The sequence below is a fragment of the Scardinius erythrophthalmus genome (genome assembly GCF_964197995.2).
Source record: "Scardinius erythrophthalmus genome assembly, chromosome: 6".
Lineage (NCBI taxonomy): Eukaryota > Metazoa > Chordata > Actinopteri > Cypriniformes > Leuciscidae > Scardinius > Scardinius erythrophthalmus.
Genome location: NC_138226.1, coordinates 16,696,667 through 16,717,420, shown reverse-complemented (window position 1 = coordinate 16,717,420; position 20,754 = coordinate 16,696,667). Strand labels below are relative to the sequence as shown.

Sequence of the window (20,754 nt, the reverse complement as noted above, 5' to 3'; positions counted from 1 at the left end):
GTTATGGCCCTGACGAGAACGTTGGTCTCCTCGGCTGTGAACCGCTCCTGGCGTGCGCCTGGCAAATCCGCCGTTATAATAGCAATCCGCCATGGAACAAACACGCCTGCTCTTAAAGGGAATGTGAGATGATGCTCTGATTGGTTTATTTCACGTTACGCCCAAACCACACCTATGAGTAATGTAGCTACTTCAGACCAACCCATTTTAGATTTGCGTCTGGCGCAAGAGTCATTTATCCCGCCGGTATAATAGCAACAGCACCCACAAAGTTCCGCCCACAGATCCACCCACAAAGTTACTTGCGTTTCGCGTTTGATACTTGCGTTTCAGATAGTTAAAATAGGGCCCATAATGTTTACACATATATAACTGGTAGTCTACTGTTTTTGTTAGTGCTTGACACAAATTTTGCGATTTCAATTCATAAGCTTGCAATACAATTCATTTGATTTTGTGCGCACAAATACTATGCTTCACAATGCTGCCTGAACATCTTTGGTGATTGTTGCGCAGGTGGGGGTTAGCAGCTTATATAAAGTGACCTTGTGATTGGTACAGACTGGTCCAATCAAGATTGCAGGTCTTCATTGGTTAAATTAAAACCCATACCTTGTCAATACTTGTCTTCAGCTTCATGCGGCACTGCGCAGACCGAATGGCGCATGACATCAAAATACCGTGAGAGCGGCTCAAAAGCACAGCTTTCAAATTGATGTCATACGCCAAAGGAGAGACATTGGCGCAGCACGTTAGCTTCTCGTGAGATTTACTTGAGCAGCGTGAGAGCGAGAGACAGAGCCTGAAAAGTGTGTGTCTCACACCAAATGCGTGAGAGTTGGCAACCCTGATCAAGTCTTATCATTAGCTTAATAAAAACTGTTTTATTCTACATGGCGCAGGTCACCTCATGGGGGATGCCATGTTGAGATACTACAAGCCTCATCTCGGTAGTCTCCATAATAGGCTGATTTTGAATGTATTTATACACTAGTATCAGTAACTGACAACATTTGCATTTTGTGTGATGCTGCATCCACACCACTAGATGTCAGTATAAGGTGAGGATGACTGGCGCAACAAACCAAAGAGGCATCAAAGTTATGAAAATTACCTTTTGGTTGCATTCAAGTCATGTTGGAAAGATTGTAATTGCGAGTGGGAAACCAGTATTTTCTTTGATTGTCGAGTTCTCAAGTTGGGGGTGTGTCATTGAGAAAACAAGGCGGACACAATGGATGCAGCATCTGTAGTTGACTAGTAAATCTAGCTAAGTTGCATGTAAAAAAAAAAAAATGATGTTGTACAATTACAATAGATAAATGATTCAGTTTACAGCACCTTCATATATTGAATAAAAACAAAGCACCTGATGCACATTGTTTATTCTTAATTTAGTAGAAGTAGAGTTAATAACCTTGCTGTATTTTTTGTAGAAAAGGTACTCTGACCAAAGTGACTTGAACGCACCTGACATTTCTATTCTAATTTATTGGTAAAATATAAACATTTAATCAAGAATTAAGTGTAATAACGAAGACATCACTAACAGGTTAAGTAAAAATATAATGAATATGTAAATGTAATACAGTGCATATTTATCAAAATACTACTCTCAAGTTATTTGTTTCTAGTTAACTAACAAGTTTATGGTTATTAAATGGCTTTGAGGTAAATGTAACTAGGGATGTCCCGATCAGGTTTTTTTGCCCTCGAGTCCGAGTCCGAGTCATTTGATTTTGAGTATCTACCGATACCGAGTCCCGATCCGATACTTCTATAATACATAAAAAAAGAATAAAGAAGAGCGAAAAACAGATCCAGGATGTTCCTTATTTTTTATTTAATTCACCTTATTTTAACATTCAACAACTCTGTTGGCAAACAGAGCACTTCTGTGAGGTAGCTTGAACAATCAAGTAATAAATAACATAAATTCTTCACTTTTGGACTTAGTGCAACAGTAAATATAAAAAAGTCTAATATATAAACAATAAGCACCTCAACTTAAAATACCCAGCAGGCATGTAAACAAATAAAAAAATAAAAGTGCCACAGTGTTTGTAAAGCCAGTAATGTGCTTTAGGAACTGCACTCGCCGGTTTCACACTGCTACTGCAGCACGCGTTAGCAGAGCGTGCAGCGCATATTTTTTTCGGCGCCCATGTTAACAGATTAGAGCATTCACACCGCACGCAGAGGCAGCGCGGCAAGAGCAGAGCAGAAGCAGCAGTGCCGCGATCGTTTCGGCGCCGAGTCTATTTTTGCTGCGCCGCTTACGCTGAATTAAAGTGACAATGCATTGATCATGGCCAAAATACACTGCAGTTTTATCCAAAAAGTGCATTGATGATATCTATTGTGTTTTAAACAGTCGATCAAATGACCAACAGCAATTTAAAAAGAAAACAAATGTCCAAAAACAAACTTGTTGCCAGAACAATAAAAACAAAGATGAACCAAAAGTTATATAAATGAAATTATTAATAAAATAAGCTTCTTGACAAGTCTTTTCTCTTAAATGTATTTGAAAACGAAATAAAGCAATGCCAACTTATCCATTATAGAGTAGGCCTACTCTGTCTGTACACAACCCGCGGTTCAGCAGCGCGTGATAAACGCTGCCAGTGTGAAAGCAAAACGCGCGTGTCCTGCTCCTGCTTACCATATGCACTGCTCCTGCGCTGCTTACGCTCTGCTAACGTGTGCAGTGTGAAACCGGCGTAACTCTGTACCACCGCATAACTATAGATGTGTTAAAAAATAATAAAAAATATATATACATATATATCCGAGTCCTGATCAGGAGGTAACGTCCAATTCCGATCGAGTCTGAAACCACGTGATCGGGCCCGATTTCCGATCACGTGATCGGATCGGGACATCCCTAAATGTAACATTAGTGACATTGTTTACAAGCTTTTTTATTGACGTCTTTCCCTGGTTGATACTGTCACAGTGTCTGGGTTTGTTCCCTGGGTCACCACTAGATGTCCTCCTTCCCCACGGTGTCTGTCACAATTGAACTACATTCCCCACGATCCTTGTCTCTTCATTGCACTCAGCTGTCCCTTGAGGACATCCCGACACCATTTTCCACTCTGGCCCCTCTTCGACCCTGGGCTGGTGATGTCCAGCCCAGAGCTCCATCTGCCGCTGATTTCGCCCAGCCCAGAGCCTGCACATCGCCATCGGAGGAGGAGAAGGAAGACCTCCTCCGTGACTGTTCCGGTGGTCCCTAATCCAATGGTCCAAGTTCCGGTGGTCCCAGTTCCAGTGGTTCCGAGTCCGGTGGTCCCAGTTCCGGTGGTCCCGAGTTCGGTGGTCCGGAGGCGGAGGAGAAGGAAGACCTCCAACCTCCCCAAAGAACCGGAGGCCGTACCCGTGCAGCCCATAGTGGTCCCCGAGCAGACCGCTGTCATCCCAGAGGTCATGCCCGTGCAGCCAGCTGTCATCCCAGAGACCGTCCTCGTGCAGCACGCTGTTGTCCCTGAGGCCGTGCCCGAGCATCCCGCTATTGCCATAGCGGCGGAAAGCTTGTTGGATTATTTTGATACGCTATTTAAGATCCTAGAAAGTACCAAGACTGTCCACGGCACGTCTGCCGAGCCTGTGTTTTCGGACAGGATGGCTGCCACCGAGCCTGTTCACGTCTGCCGAGCCTGTGTCTTCGCACAAGAGGGCTGCCACCGAGCCTGTTCACGTCACGTCTGCCGAGCCTGTGTCTTCGGACAAGATGGCCGCCGCCGAGTCGGTGTTTCCAGACAAGATGGTCGCCGCCGAGCCTGTGTCTCAGGACAAGATGGTAGCCGCCGAGCCTGTGTCTCCGGACAAGATGGCCACCGCCGAGCCTGTGTCTCAGGACAAGATGGCCGTCGTCGAGCCTGTGTCTTTGGACAAGATGGCCGCTGCCGAGCCTGTGTCCCCGGACAAGATGGCCGCCGCCGAGCCTGTGTCCCTGGACAAGATGACCGCCGCCGAGCCTGTGTCTCCGGACAAGATGGCCGCCGCCGAGCCGGTGTCTATTCCTGAGCCTGAGCCGGTGGTGTCTGTTCCTAAGCCTGAGCCGGTGGTGTCTGTTCCTGTTCCTGAGCCGGTGGGGTCTGTTCCAGTTCCTGAGCCGGTGCCTGTGTCTGTTCCTGAGCCGGTGGTGTCTGTTCCTGAACCTGAGCCGGTGGGGTTTGTTCCTGAACCTGAGCCAGTGGGGTCTGTTCCTGAGCCGGTGGTGTCTGTTCCTGAACCTGAGCCGGTGCCGGTGGTGTCGGTTCCTGAGCCGGTGGTGTCGGTTCCTGAGCCGGTGCCGGTGGTGTCGGTTCCTGAACCTGAGCCGGTGGTGTCTGTTCCCATCCCTGAGCCGGTGATGTCTGTTCCAGTCCCTGAGCCGGTGGTGTCTGTTCCAGTCCCTGAGCCGGTGGTGTCTGTTCCAGTCCCTGAGCCGGTGGTGTCTGTTCCAGTTCCTGAGCCGGTATCTGTTCCTGTGCCTTGGCCGCCCGAGGGGTCGTCTCCGCCCTGGCCACCCGATGAACTGGCCGCTCCGCCCTGGCCGCCCGAGGGAGAGTCTCCGCCCTGGCCGCCCGAGGGAGAGTCTCCGCCCTGGCCGCCCGATGAACTGTCGTCTCCGACCTGGCTGCCAGATGGACTGTCACTCCCTGTCCCCGTTTCCCTCCATGGACCTGGCCCCCCATCCCTCCCCCTGATCCTCCACCAGTCCACCTCCCACCTGAACTTTTGTTTTGTCTGTCACGTCTTGGAGCGTCTGGTAGCCGCTCCGTAGAGGGGGGGGTTATGTCACAGTGTCTGGGTTTGTTCCCTGGGTCACCACTAGATGTCCTCCTTCCCCACGGTGTCTGTTACAATTGAACTATATTCCCCACGATCCTTGTCTCTTCATTGCACTCAGCTGTCCCTTGTCACTCATTATTACACTCAGCCAATTCCCCATTAGCATTGTCATTCACCTGTGTATTTATACCCTGTCTGTTTAGTATGTGTTACGGAGTCCTTGTTGTATGTCACTGAACTTTTGAAGTCTGTTTTCCTTGCCTGTTCTTGTATTATTTCTCGTGTTTGGATTGGAATATATGGATTTTGACCCCCTGCTTGGATGACCACGAGATTGGATTACATTTAATAAACTACTGCTATTGGATCCTCCTGTTCCCCGTGTGTGTTCGTGACAGATACACTGACTGAGCGATTACATGAGACATGATACATTTTGGTAAGTTGTAGTTTCTTTCAACATGCCTGTGACATTCATTGATGTTTATTTCTTACTATGATTAATAGTAACGAGAAAAAGATGATCGGTTACTGTGCGCTTTATCTGTTCTGTCGCTTGAACTGAGGCACTATAGATGTCACGCCAAATTAAAAAGAACCAAAAAGATTTTTTTTCATTTTTGATCAAATAAGACAGAATTTGAAAGCAGAGAATTTAAATGTTTAGTGAAAATCAAATAATTTATATTGTCAATCTCTAGCTCTAGTGTCCATACAGTTCACAGCAGTTTTAGTTTATCCACGTTGTGTGCATGAAATTGACGCTGACACAGTGCCATCGGAGCTGTGCTAATAAAACAGCATTGCTATTTCAGTCACAAATTTTGAGTAGCTTAATTTATGATTTCCCAACTTTTCAGGAGGACTTGAACGCACCATTTAATCTTCTACATTTCACGGATAACTACAACAAAGCATTTGTGAGGAGGGAACTAGTAAGGACAGATGCAATATTTATTTTTATTCTAATCAAAAAAAAGGCTGTGAGGAATTCATTTACAGTCTGTGAAATGGGTTGTATTGCTGTTAGTCAATGAAATATGGCTTTTTAAAAATTCTAGTGAACAAAAAAAAAAAACTCCAAAATTGTTATGTTATGGGTTGGTTTGTGAAAATTTTATATCACTTAAGACAGTACAACCCATTAAACAGACTGCACTTTTGGCACTTTTGGCCATGATGTCTTCCCTGAAGTTCATTTGCAAGGTATGTTTGTTTGATGAGGTCTTGCCCTTCCTTGAAATTACCAAATGTTCTTTTCACAAGCCTAATATGAATAATATACGCAAATATCTCATAAAAAATGCACCATTGAATTGGCTTCAAATCAACTTAAATAATTTCTTTAGAGAAGAAGCATCCCTCCTCTTATCTAAGGATGACATTTTCCCCCTCATTTCTCAAATCTCTTTTCATGAATCTGCACTCAAATCTTCATAATCCATAATGCAAGACAATTAGAGTTTGAAATTTCATAACCAATCAGAACATGGCCCTGTTCAATTACAGCTGTGAAGTCCTTTAAAACACATCAAGAGGAATGCACGCTGAGCTGATGAGATGTGTGTTTGTGTCGCTCAAAGTCACGAACACACACACACACACACACACACACACACACACACACACACACACACACACACACACACACACACAAATACTGATGTTTGGGCCATGCCTTGGGCCTCTGCTGAGATGATCAGATGGAAAAGAAAAGAGTTATTATTTCATCTTCAGCGTGGAGAGTGATGTTGATGTGTCTGACATTTAATAGTGTCTTTGAAGCGTTGATTCTGCCACAATACAGTCAGAAGCATCACTGAGCACACAAAAATTCCAATAAAACTCTCTTGTTGGTTTCAACAAACTTCCTGATTTCATTAAAGGAATATTCCAGGCTACTTTCGGCCTTGGTCCTTGGACAAAAATATAAAGCTTGTGCTTTTATTAAAACTGTTATTTGAATTCTGTGTGTTACCTAAGTTGTAAAGTTGTCTGAATCATCCTGTTGAGGTGGGACTACTTTTCCGGGTGGACGAACTTCTGGTCATGCATAAGTGATGAAACTCCTGTGAGTGCAGTTTCTAACAGTTGCTCAGAATGGATTTACTGCATACTGCATAGAGTATTATGTACTGTATACTGCATACTAATCTTTTTAAGTATGTGAAACAGCATGCTGTATGCAACTGTCACATGACCTCACTTCGGTGTATGTGTACTTCAGGGAGTGGATTCACTTTTGCGATCAAATAATAAGCCAATATTTTTCACAATGGAAGGACAATGGAAGGCAAATGAAAGTTGAGCACATTGTATTGTGGGATACCAAGCGAAAGTAACCATGTTTAATTTAAATTAATAATCAAAAGTTTGTATAGAACATACTCAATTATGTAAATATAGTGTGATTTCAAATGTTTGTTCGCTGGGCTGCTGTTTACCTGGTTTCTACTGTCAGTGTATTATTTATTATACATTCTTTCTTTCTTTTTTTCACGGAGGAGCGCAGCAAAATTATTTGTGGTAATCAACAACAAGCCACAGATGTTGTCCTCAGATATTCCTAAAAGAGGAAAGCCAGCACGTACACATTTGAGTACATCTTTGTACTAGACATTACATCCAGCATGCTTTCATCGCACAGCGGTCGGTGGCAGTCCAGCACCACTGTAATTCTAGATTGCCTTCAAAAAAACCTTTAAGTACTGTACCTTCAACACCCCCATGGTCAAAAGTCTCTGTAAGGCTGTGCTTTAAGTGATCTCAAATGTGTGCATTTCATGTGTCTTTTCAAGGCTGCATTGAAGTGCGTTCTCTTAAGATGACTGTGCTCTGAAACATGCTTTTTAAATTCACCATGAAATCAAATAGACACTCTTAAAGTTGCATTCGGTAATATTGTGCTCATTAAAAAAAGTTTTACACTGGCAGAAATTAATAGTACTTGCGAAACATGTTTTAAATGTACACTCACATGAGATGTCATTAGCCTAACAAAACAGTTTTATTCTACATATGGTGGCCAAATACTGCTCATTATCTCGGTAGCCCTTTTATTATCAGATAACCTTAATGGAACAAATGAATCATGGCTGGCTGCGAATAACACGTTTTAAAAATGCAATCGGTAACCGAAACTTGTTTTAGGGTCCAGTGATGTGCCAATTTAAGGCCAAGACAACCACTGCAACATAATAAAAACTTGACTGAAGTAAAGGATGTAACGGAAAATTATTTTATATTGAGACTTATATCAGAGTGAAATGGATTACTGAAAAAAAAAAGAAATATGGAGCAGGTACGTTTAAGCGGACGAAATAATTAGATAGGTCCAGCATATACGTCACCAGAGAAGAAGATCGAGCTATGACATTTTAAATAAAAATTGAGGTCAAAAAAAAAAAGAAAAGAAACATGCATGGACAAATTGTTCTTAATAATATCATTAACATGCATTTAGGAATTATAGGATGTTACAGGTATTTCCATTTTATGCCGACTGTGCAGGCTTTTGTACAATGTTGGATTGAATTGGATAACCCAACCAATAACCAAATAGCTATTTACGTACTGTTTTAGCATACAAGCATTCTTAAGAGCTGGCCCTATTCTGGTATGTAACGTCCACTTTTCACAATCCAATCAAGTCCTTACAAATAACATCAACTCCCATTCTACATTTTTTTCCGCTTGAATATCCTGTTTCAATCGGAAATACAGATACTTACTAAAGTATAATGGGTTGCGAATGTCATTTCATGCTGACTTTATGCCAAGGTACTGAAGTTGTCCTCAAAAGACTTCAGCCAGTTTCCATCAGACTGTATATAATAACTGTTCCTTTAGCCAACACTGAAATAGGGTTCATATTTTTTGATTATTTTCAGTGAACGCATTGAGTTTCAGTAATTGAGTAACTCTTTTTTTGAGTTGTCATTATGCTCCAGGAGAAAAATTAGGTATCTGGAAATACAAATTTTGGTCCTGGGGAACATCAAACTGCAGCTGAACTCATAACACCTCCCTGCACCTAATTATCTGGAGAACATGGTGGTCTTGGCTCACATTTTGTGCTCTTTTTCCCAGTCAGTCATACACACACACACACACACACACACACACACACACACACACACACACAGACATTTTCTCGCTCCCTTAAACACCCACACCCACACACCCTCCCTCACACACACACACACATTAGAGTATCACCTCTGACAGATGGGCTGGCACTGCTCTCTTCCCAACCTGTTCCCTGTTGCAAATTGTGTGTGTGTTTACACGTGTTCCCATTTGTGTGTGTGTGTGCAGTTTGGTGATTATGTACATGCCTACTTGCGCGTAAAGGAAAGCGCACACACACACATTGTCTCAGCACACAAAAATGACCTTCACCATTCAATGCTGCATTAAATTATGCTTTAATATGTACACAGGGTACCCCCAGGATCCTCCAACTTAAATTCAAGGCTTTTTAAGACCTTTTTAATACCATTTAAAATGAAATTCAATGCCAACTTCGTACCAATTCCGACAGAAGTATGAGGGGAAAATGTCAAATCTGTATACATTTTAAGCCCTAAAAAATTATTATGTACAAGTAGATTACTTGAATTAAATAAAACATTTTATTTAAATTATCAGTCATATTTAATACATACGCAACAGCGTTGTAGCGTGCACGTGTGTAGGCCAATGTTAATTTTAGCAGCCATTTTTGATTACTTTTCTTACTCTTCATCTTCAGACGAAAATGCTTATTGGTCTTAGTCACATTTGAGTTATTCTGCCTTTCATAGTTTTAGTTGACGAAATGTGTTTGCATTTTTTGTCAACTTTTAGTCATTACTTTTAGTCAAACTGCAGTTACTTTAATTTTGGTAGCTATAGTCTTTAGACAGAAAATGTCATAATTATTCTCTCTAGGCCAATTCGATTAAGCTTATGAGAAATTAAAATTAAGCTAACAGGCTGTATTGACATTGCACTCTTTAGCAGTAGCACTTGTGCAATTCTACATCCCTTTTCCTTAGTTCTCCAATTTTTTAGAGTGCCGTACCCCCTCTCTTCCACTTAGACTGCAGTCACATCTTTCCATTAAGGGACAATATTTGCCCCATTTAATCGATTCTTCCATTTCATTTTTCACCTTTATAATACCTTTAAAATATAAATAATGCTTTAAATAAAACAATGTTCAATAAATATTCAATGTTAAAAAACGTTTAATATTAATAAAAATATGATATTAAAATCGCCAGTAGGTGGCGGTAACTCATTGTCTTTGTCAAAGCCACAGATTTTGTTGCAAAATAGAGCAATAAGCCTGACAATACTGTTTAAAATGTAGTACATCACTTAATGTTACTTTTTTTTTTTTTTTTTTTTTTTTTTTTTTTTTTTTTTTTACTGTTTATTGCATAAAATCAATGTCACATTTGAAATCGTGGGGATATCGGGAAACATTGCATTCTTGCTCGCATAATGATCAACATTAAAAACACTGCTGTATATCAGCCTGCATTTTGATCGCAGATTTAGTCGCACAAACAGCGCAAGCGGCTCGTGACAGATCTTCTCAAATGAAGATCGCTGAACTCCAGCTTGTCTGTGTTTTCAGATCATCCGCGCTTCTTCAACAATGAAGAGAGAGCGCGCGTGGATGGCTGTGGCCAGACACTACTGAAAAGACCGGGTAGAAAACATGTTCTTTTAACAGAAAAGCTCTGATTAGTAACCATCGTAACGGGTGCGCACGCTTTCGCGCGTTCTTCTATGACGTGAAGCGCGAGGTGCACTCAACGTTAAGCGACTAATTTTTAATTAGTCTACATTAGTAACAGTTAATTTTGTTACGGTATTAACTTAATCATAGAAAAGGCAAAACAAAATTTAAGACCTTTGTAACGAAATCCAAGACTTTGTATACCAAATTCAAGGCTTTTAAGGCCTTAATTTGAGATGATCAAATTTAAGACTTTTTCAATGCTTTTAAGACCCCGCGGGTACCCTGCGTACAGTCACATGGCCCGTGAGAGCGGTTTAGCATAGCAGCTTTCATTATGCCATGAAATAATATTTGATGTTACACGTTAATGCGAAGAGCAAGCCCTCTGTGAGTAATGAGAGAGATAGAGAGACAGAAATTGGACATACCTGAGCCTCTCTTTGACACCACCTTCAGAGTCAGAGACACAGAGACACCGCAGAGAAGGAACAGCACTGGGTTGAGGGCTGTCATCTTCCTCTCCAGCCTGACGGAGACACAGAGAGAAACCTCACATGTCATACTGGCAACATACAACCATCAGCTACCCAAGTACAGACCTGCATTTGCTTTTCCGCCAAGCACAGGATTTAAAGGTGAAGTGTGTAATTTTGTCAATGTTAAAACCCAGTAGGCTGACTTCCTGAAGTGGGTAAACACAGTGATGCTGTCAAACATTGCTACGTTAGTTTGAGGGGCACGACATTAACTTCTGAATTTGGGGCAGGACTACAAACTATAGACCTTATTCAAAGCAGCGCAATCTTTGATTTTTAATGGGAATGAAAGCGAGGCGAGGGATAGACATACAGTACATCTCTTCAGTGGCTTGTACTGTTATTTAATGTGTTTTTGGATTGTTCTGCTGACGAAACACTGCAAAAATAGCTTTCCAAGAAATTTCAGTAGACGAAAAAACCCAGATAGTATGAGCTGTGGAAAATTATAAGTGATCAAGGAGTTTTATACCGCTTTTGAAAACACAGTAAGTCTATCCCTCACAGCCTCGCTTTCATATATGTCATGGCGCTGCTCTGAATAAGGTCTATAAAGGGTGAGTTTGAAAAACCTGTTTAAAAATTTTAAACGACTGAACAATTTTGGGGTGACAAATCTGATGGAAAAAAATACAGACTTTTTAATACTACAGACATTTTAGTTTGTCCTGGACTAGTCCACCTAGCAACCGCACAACAACACACTAAAAACAAGAAGAATACCTTAGTAAGTGATTAACAACATTTATTATGCTAATGATTTTTAACATACTTTATAAAATGGATAGTTTCAGTCCTTGTTTATGATTGGCTGAGTATTGTAAAATACTCTATAAACACACCTGAGATCTCATTACATAAGTATTACTGTGCCACTGCATTTTTGTGTTGCTTGTCAATTGTTCTGCTGAATATTGCTAAAGAACTACATAGCCTGAATTATTATTATATATCAATAAATATTTACTTTTTTTATAACCTCGCCAGGTATAACTGTTTCCGCTCTTCATTGTGCCTAACAATGTCTCTTATTCCAAAAGCACTGTAAACCAAACCAAATTCTTGGGGCTTAATGCTTTAAAACACCACTCAGAATACCTTGGCAACCACATAGCAACATATCAAAAGAACACTCAGAATAGCAACCACCCACAACCCATTTTATTCAGAATCAGAAATGTACAAATCTAGTTGTTCATACTGACCACATAGTATCACTCAGAATACCTCAGTTACATAAGAACTTTTTAATAATATGATTGATTTTAACACACTCAGAACACCTTAACAACTGTCCACCACCCGCCCATACTGTATTCAGTAAATGTACAAATTTTTATTCTGACAGATGACAATTTTTGCTAGTTGTGAAATTTGTGAAACTAGTTGTTCATACTGACTAGCAGTGTTTGGAATAACGCCGTTTAAAAGAACGGCGTTAGGTAATGACGTTATTTTTTCAGTAACGGGGTAATCTATCTAATTACTTTTCCCGTCGTTACAACGCCGTTAACATTACTGGACGTTAAATGCGGTGCGTTACTATGCATTGATTGAATAAACTCTATTAGACATTCTCTGATAAACTGTGTAATCCGAACGCACCCCTGGCTCGCACAGCTAGTGAGGAGGTGGGTTAATAACGAGGTAAGCGATTATGATTGGCTAAGGCAGAGTCATGTCTTTCATGGTAGCCAATCAGAGCCAGTATTTTTACACACATGCCAGCACACGCGCCACACACACGCACACACACACACAAGCTAAACAGAGATTTGATGAAGCAGCAGAGATGGCGAGTCAGGAGCAATCCGATGAAAAGTTGGCATTTTCAAGGTGGAGATATACGACTTCAAATTCATTGAGGTCAAACAAAGGCAAGAACTAGGGGTGGAACGGTACATGTATTCGTATTGAACCGAAACGGTACGGGCGTCACGGTTCGGTGCATACATTTACACGGAGAATACACGGTATAAAAATAAATAAAACTTGCGTGCAAATTATATATATATATATATATTTATTATTATTTATAAGACATAAATGTATTACTATTGTAATACAACTGCACTGTAAAATAAAATTGAAAAATGTATATTTCATGAATGTATATATTAATAATTTATACAAAACTAAATATCAGAATTTCTGAACATACTGAAAATGGCAAATGGCTTCCATTACATCACACTTATACTCTTTCTACTCTCCAGCAAAAATGTGGAAAATTTAATTTCCCTGGAATCCAGACATTTTTGCTTTTTATTTCCTCCATGTATGTATATGCATGAGACAAAGCTAAGAGAGATGCGATCTTTAAGCATTTCTTTCATGGTCAAATCATATTAAAGTATGACTTTTTCATATTTTATCTGATTTCTGTGCCTTCCCACGAAGCCACTCAATCACCTGAGTTCTGTGTTCATATCTGAAATCTATTTTAATCTCCGTTTGCTGTCTGTGCACAACGTCCACACAATTCCCCCATCTGAACGGTTATAGAAGCCTGAAAACGGAGGGGAACCCAAACCATTTCCATAATGGAATAAACACACATATACAAAATGCCGCCGCTAGAGTTCTTACTAGATCAAGAAAATATGATATAACACCGATTTTATCATCACTACATTGGTTACCTATAAAGTTCCGTATTAATTGCAGTCTATTTAACGGATCTTCTATCGCCCTATAATCCATCGCGCTCTTTAAGATCACTAAATTCGAGGCTTTTGGTCATACCTAGGATATCCAGATCCACCAAAGGAGGGAGAGCATTTTCACATTTAGCTCCAAAACTCTGGAATATCCTTCCTGATTCTGTTCGTTGCTCAGACTCGCTCTCCCAGTTTAAAACTAGATTAAAGACGCATCTCTTCAGCCAGGCATTCATATAATATTTTTAATCTTAAAGTTAAATCCGGCCTCTAGTTCATAAACGCCAGAGGAGAACTGGTCCCCAACTGAGCCTGGGTTCTCCCAAGGTTTTTTTTTTCTCCATTAGGTCACTTGATGGAGTTTTTCGGTTCCTTGCCACTGTTGCCTTTGGCTTGCTCAGTTGGGGATATTTAATTTAATTTAATCAATCAATAATACTATTGATCAGCCTTACCAAACGTGGACGTTTTTTCCACTAGAAACAAACCTTGTTGTGGTATTTTGATTTAATACTGTGAAGCTGCTTTGATACAATCTGTATTGTGAAAAGCGCTATACAAATATACTTGACTTGACTTGACATATATCTGTCTGCATGAGTATTTCTAAACCTTAAATGTTCAAGCAATGTAGGACATACACAATTATTAAAAAGAACTCTGGGTGCGAAACATTTTAAGATAATTAATTAAACGTGTTAACAAATATGTCAGAAATAAAAAAAGAGCAAAAAAGTAATGATTTAGTGTATTCATCTCTCTTTAAAGTGTAAGAACAAATGATGTGAGCGATCAGAGAGGCCAACAAGAAACTGAACACTATGTACAAGATTCTGAAGTAGCCTATATTGAATCCAAATTGGACTGAAATATTCATTAATAAAGAGGCACAGAGTTTACTGCTTGGATTCGAATGCATTTTTATATATATATATCACCATTTAGCTTTTTGAAATTAATAGCCCGACAAATACATTTTTCAAAGCACAAGTACTACAAGTATATGTCAACCACCCATAATCACCTCTGTTTACAGTTTTATTTGAGGTCTCCTGCTGACAAAGCACCTTAATCAGGGCCTGAATTTCATTTTGGAAAATGGGGGGGAAATCCCCCCTTAGGTGATTCTTATGGGGGGGAATTTTTAATTTGAGGGGGGAGTTTAGACTTTTTTTTTAATTACATTTATCTCGCCTAAATGTATGCTTAGCCTACTCATTGCATTTTTACAATGGGGTCATTTTGTTCTTAAGAATTTACACAACTCAAGGAAGCTTGATTTCAATCTTTGAATTAAATTGAAAAAAGTAGCACAAATAAATACAATAGAATAAAGATATCAATAAAGAGAAATAAAGAGAAAAGTTTTTGCTTAGGTCTAAAACTAGTAGGCTATTCAGAAATACTACAGAGACTGAATAAAGTAGCCTAATCAAATGTAAAATAACACTGGGTAGTATTTTAGTCCTGACTAAATTAAATTCATAGGCTATTAATCCTGATTCCTTAAAATGAAAGCTATGTTTTGTTGTTTTGACAAACAAATTAATGACAGACACATATGGCTGCTGTCCCTTTAAGAGCTAGTGCACGGATCCTGTTTTCATTATACGGTCACGTGCGATTTATGCTTATTTAAGACATAACCGACTGTGTTTAGATTAGAGGATACTCTCCAAGACCGAAATTGACATCATTTTCTTATGTTTTTGACTGTTAAAGCGATTTATAATCCACGAAAAATAACTTTTGTTACCCGCGAGCTGTTTGTGAGGCTGCTTTACTCTATGTATGTGTGCAGAGAAAAAAGCATCTCTCAGACAGCGCGCAAGTACCGAAGAGTTTAAAATCGCGTGACTGTTTAAACTGGTGAGACTTGAAAAGACGTGCAAATGGTAAACTTTAGTTACTCGTGATGCAATGCTGGCCCGATCGACTCCCGAAACGCGAGAGTGTATTTCCGCCGCCTGCTGCGCGTTTAACGATTGCATTGTGCAACCCATTTTGAGAGACGCGAGATAGAAGACGCAGCGCCGCTGAATCACTCACGCTGTTTGTGAAATTGCGTCTCGCAGACAGTTTTAAAATGACTGATTTGATTTTCCATCTGCGTGGATTAATTTACTAATACAACCTGAACCTACATGCTAAAGTGAATCAATGTTTGCGGGAATTTCCCGCATTATAAATGGGAGACCTGCGGGAATGATAAAAAATATGCGCAATACCCGCAATCCCGCACCGAAATTCAAGCCCTGCCTTAATATCATTTCAGGTTCGTATTTTATTTCACAACCCTGTCACATGACTCCCCCATAATGCACTGCTCCTGTCACTTTAACGCAGACCTCTAAATTACTCCCTGCAGCTATATGGTATTCTTGGATTTCCATCCAAGGCTTGTTATATCAAATCAAATAACACCTATATTCCCTTTTTCCTCAAATAATTAATGTAAACTTAATAAGTGTGTGCAAACCCTTCCTCTTCATCCGTAATTATCTTACAATAACATTCTACTGATGATAAATTGCATGCCAAATTCAGACACTGGAAGGTCTAAATCCCATCAGGAACAGTAGCATTTGAGAGGTTAATAGACTTTATTTTGTGTGTGTGTGGGAGTGTTTGTGTTTCTGTGTGTGTCTGCGTTAAAAAGGCAAAGGGGCGACAGAGAGAGAGTGCTCTTGTGATCTCTTTAAAGGGCTTATCATCCCTCTCCCACACATAATCTCAGGGTTTTGAAAGAGGAGAGAGAGGGAGAAAGAAAAAAAATGAGAAAAGGTAGAATATAAAGATTTCACATTTTCACAGCCACCAGTTAATGTGTATGAGATCACTTACTACTGCTTTAATTAAAGGGATAGTTCACCCAAAAATAAAACATTCTCTCATCATTTACTCACTCTAATTCTGTTCCAAACCCAAATGACTTTCTTTCCTCTGTGGAACAAAGGGTACATTTTATAGGACTAGTTTGGAACAGACCCATTTCGGCAATTATTCACTGAAAATTTTTGACATCCACCCTTGGCCTGTCCATGAGAAAAGTAGCGATGTCTAAATCATGAATGAATTGTTCTTTTCAATGAAATGGTTGATCCAGTTAAAAAAAAATCAATCTGAATAATTCATTCACAAATCTGACTATGTTTTGTTTTATGTTTATGTAACTCACTGACTTAATGAATCAACCACAGGAGAAAATAATCAGTGAACTATGACTTAAATTATATGGTGTTCCTTAAAGTTATTGTATGATTTTGAATTTTCTGATATTTTTATGATGCTTCATCAATTTTAAAGCTTAAAAGTTCCAGCAAAATTTAATAGGAAGGTTATAATTTCATGGAAAATTCCTTTAAATGATATAAAACCAAATATGACCAACCCAATATCATGGGATAATGTAAATATTTTGTATGTGTCGTTTTTGTATGTGACACCCCACCCCTAAACATAAGGTCTAAGATCTTTTTTTTTTAAAAGAGCCAGAAAAAAGGTTTGGTTGTTGTGGGTGGTTGCCAGGGCGTTGCTATGAGACATATTGGGGTGTGGGAAGTTAATCTACCCCAAAATCTAAGTATATAGATTTAACAAGATTTTGTTCACCCATTTTAGCACGAAAAAGAAATAAGCAAATAAGAAAATAATAAGCAAATTATATAGAAATTGCATTTAGTATGTATTATATAAAATATATCATTTGTGTAACTTGCTATTTTGCCTATATATTTCAAGTTTAGTTGCTTAGAAATGTAACAGCATGCCTTTTCTCAACAAGCCACATGATTCGAGGTACAAACAAACAGTGTGGGATGAGTTATGTGTCATATTTTAAGCCTTAGGGTTAAGGCTTTTTTTAAAAGTACTTGAGATGCTTGATTTAGAAAATAACACTAATCACCTGCATTCATACACCTGTTAATCACGGAAACATAATCATTTTCTAGACTGAACACTTTTAAGATCAAATCAGTCCATATGAGCAGTGCTTTTTTTCCAGTCACAATTGGCAATTCAATCACCATCCAGTTAGAGGCAACATAGAAGGTCTTCCTCATTTCTCATTGGACCTAATATCCACATACACATGTACGGTCGCTCACAGGACAGGCGTGTGGCGGCGGGCCCAGCTGTGAATGATTGATGTGGTGATTTTATGATTTAATCCAATTTAAACTCTCCACATCTCCAGGCCTGACAGTCAACACATTTACCATGCGGTAAATATAACAGTGCCCCTGGAGGAAGAGTGCTGCGCTATGAACAGAGATACACACCGTTAAAAACCTGCACACACACACACTTACGAGACAGTAGAACGAATGATTCAAGGACAACCTGAGCCGCATCTATTTTGAGACATTACATATATGACAGTTCAGAGCAAAATGGACATGTATGCATGTGTGTAATTGCGTTACTATAGGTGTGGGCTTGAGTTTGTAAAATAATGGTGGGGGGGACAAAGACCACATCAGTCTTTGTGGACTCCATTATTTATTGTGGCAGTTCCAGCTTTCTTGTGCCAGGCAAATATCAGAGTAGAATTCGAACATGCTCAGGGGCATCAAGTGTGTGTGTGTGTTTGTGAGTGCAAAAGCAGGAAATGAGAAACAATAAATATAGACTCAAATATAGACTCCTGAAATATATATTTTTTATGACATGGACTTGTTAGTGCACATGCAACCTTGACTACAGGTGCTCTATCCTGACCATACATCACAGTCATGAAAAAGTCACACACATGTAACAGTCTTTCTGTGCCCTTAACATGAAATGAAATTCAGAATATTGATCATGTGTGTGTGTGTGTGGTTAAAGCAGCTTGCAGACTGTTCACACTTCACTGATCGGCCCCGGCTAACAAGGGACCCCTGAGTACTCTTCCATGCTCTGCGCTGCTGATGGTGATTAATTATTGAGTATTACTGCTCTCCTACACCACCTCCAGACACAGCACCACTAATCCCCTTACCAGACACACTCGTTCTCAGTCAGGAGTCAAAACAAAAGACAAGATAATAGGTGGTCAAAGGGCTAGCAAAGATAATGGATAGCAATGGCAGAGAAGAAAAGAGCTATGTGCAGGAAACTTGAGGTTTTCAATTTAAATGACGTCTGACATGACTTTACATGATGAAAGGTTTAGATGTCTTAAGGGCTCCCATTTCTACTGACTATTTCACTTGTTTTTGACGCTTGAAAAACATTGCCGATTCGACTTATTTGAGCAAAAGCATTGTGAGATTTGAAGGCCGTTACTCTCACGTTGGCTACACAAGAATATAATGATAGTTATAGAATGTTTTTTATTCTCACTTTTGAGATTTAATTGACTTCCATGAGATTTCCAGGCCTGGAAATCACCAATTTCCAATTCTCTGGCTTTCCATGACTGGGAAACCTGCCACTGGCACATCATGAATGGATAAATTAGTCAAATTAGCTATTTATGCAAGAGCCAAACTATCTTCCAATGCATGAAAAACTATATACACATGTGCATGAATATATATTAGTTCACAACATGGATGATACTAAAAAAAAAAAAAATCAACATGTACAAGCCAGGGATTAGAAACATTGTTTTTCTTTTCAGAGCAGAAACAGTATTTTTATACAATGGCTCCGGCAATCCACTGCTTTATTTCTGAATGCTAAGTGGTTAGAATTATATTAAGTAGCCTAAGGGTTAATGCCCGACGAGGTGTCCATTATCAGGTATTAATGAACGACGGCGAGCGCGCCGGACGGTTGCCTCCGCCGAAGTCCATTAATACCTGACAATGGACACCTCGAAGGGCATTAACCCGCTTATACCATGGTCACTTACGAAAGAAAGAAATATTTAATCAATTAATAATACTTTAATGTGTTTAGAGTAAAAATCGTGAGGGTTTTTATTTATTAAGTCGAGCGCACTATTTAATATCTCCCGTATACAGGCCTTGCCAAGCAACGTGGCCACAGCGACCCGACCGCAGCAGTTGATCTGTGAGTTTGAGCCAGCGCAATCATTTAGAACTGTCATCAGGCAAATTGACGGGACGCCTTTCCTAGGTGTATATTATCACTTTTTAATGGACACCCTGCAGCCAATCAGAATCGAGTATTCACCCAGACCATGGTATAAAGAATGGTATCTAATACCATCAAATCCATAAAAAAAAACTTCAGCAGTAATAATGATACCAAATAAACAACAACTGAATTTATTAAAAAACAGATGCTATGACCTAAACATGTTTTTTGTGCATTTAATTATGTAGGCCTAATTTTTTTTTAATTTGAGGTGGGAAAATTGCTGATGTTTCATAGATAGATATAGCACAATTGTTTTTATTTTAATTCACTGGACTGTTTCTAATCACTTGTGCACATAAACAAGAAAGGACTGAGACAAGTTGTGTCACAAAAACAATGAGTTTTTGTAACAAGAATGTTCTCCTCCTTTAGAAGTGAGCCATGGGGCCATTGCAATTTGTATGTTATCAGTATCAATCAATGCATTCTGGTTTACTGTTTGTCTTAATATTATTGGCTGAACCGTTTCAGACTCGTGCTTCTCAGACTTGTCTGCTGAAAAAGACCCTAGTAATCTCACAAGTATTCCCTCTTGAGTTTCAGAAAAGGCATTCAACAGCGTCTCAAACAGCGCTCCAATCTGCTGAGTTATTGGAATGAAACATCAGAGATTTCAATACAAACTCAAACTTTCACATTAAATTCCGGCCAAATTATCTAAGTTATGTCATCCATTTTAATACTAAATCTCTGTACTATTACAGTAACAATTGTTAACAATTGTCTCACTTGTCTGGTTTTTATTTTCCTTCATCTGAGATTAAGTTTTCAGTTATTTTTCATTAAGTTTCCAGAGTTCCAGAGTTTCTGAACAGATAAATGTTATAATATAGTGATGCTCATAAAGCCTTTTTGAATGTACCTCATGTGAAAACAATGCAATTGAAAGAGAAAAGGAGACAATTACTTCTGAAATCATTTAGGGTATCATTAACAGGAAAGCCTCACA

The 20,754-nt window shown here is 39.5% G+C and overlaps 1 protein-coding gene across 1 annotated transcript in view; it reads right to left on the bottom strand.

The window, feature by feature from the left end:
* il1rapl1a (interleukin 1 receptor accessory protein-like 1a) overlaps window positions 1-11,029 on the bottom strand; it is a gene marked incomplete at its 5' end in the record, with an annotated part of 73,284 nt that extends 62,255 nt beyond the window's left edge. The window contains one exon of the mRNA XM_081367877.1: window positions 10,945-11,029. Coding sequence (XP_081224003.1) covers window positions 10,945-11,029 — 85 coding nt within the window. The remainder of the gene's footprint in view (window positions 1-10,944) is intronic.
* Between the last annotated feature and the right edge of the window lie 9,725 nt (window positions 11,030-20,754).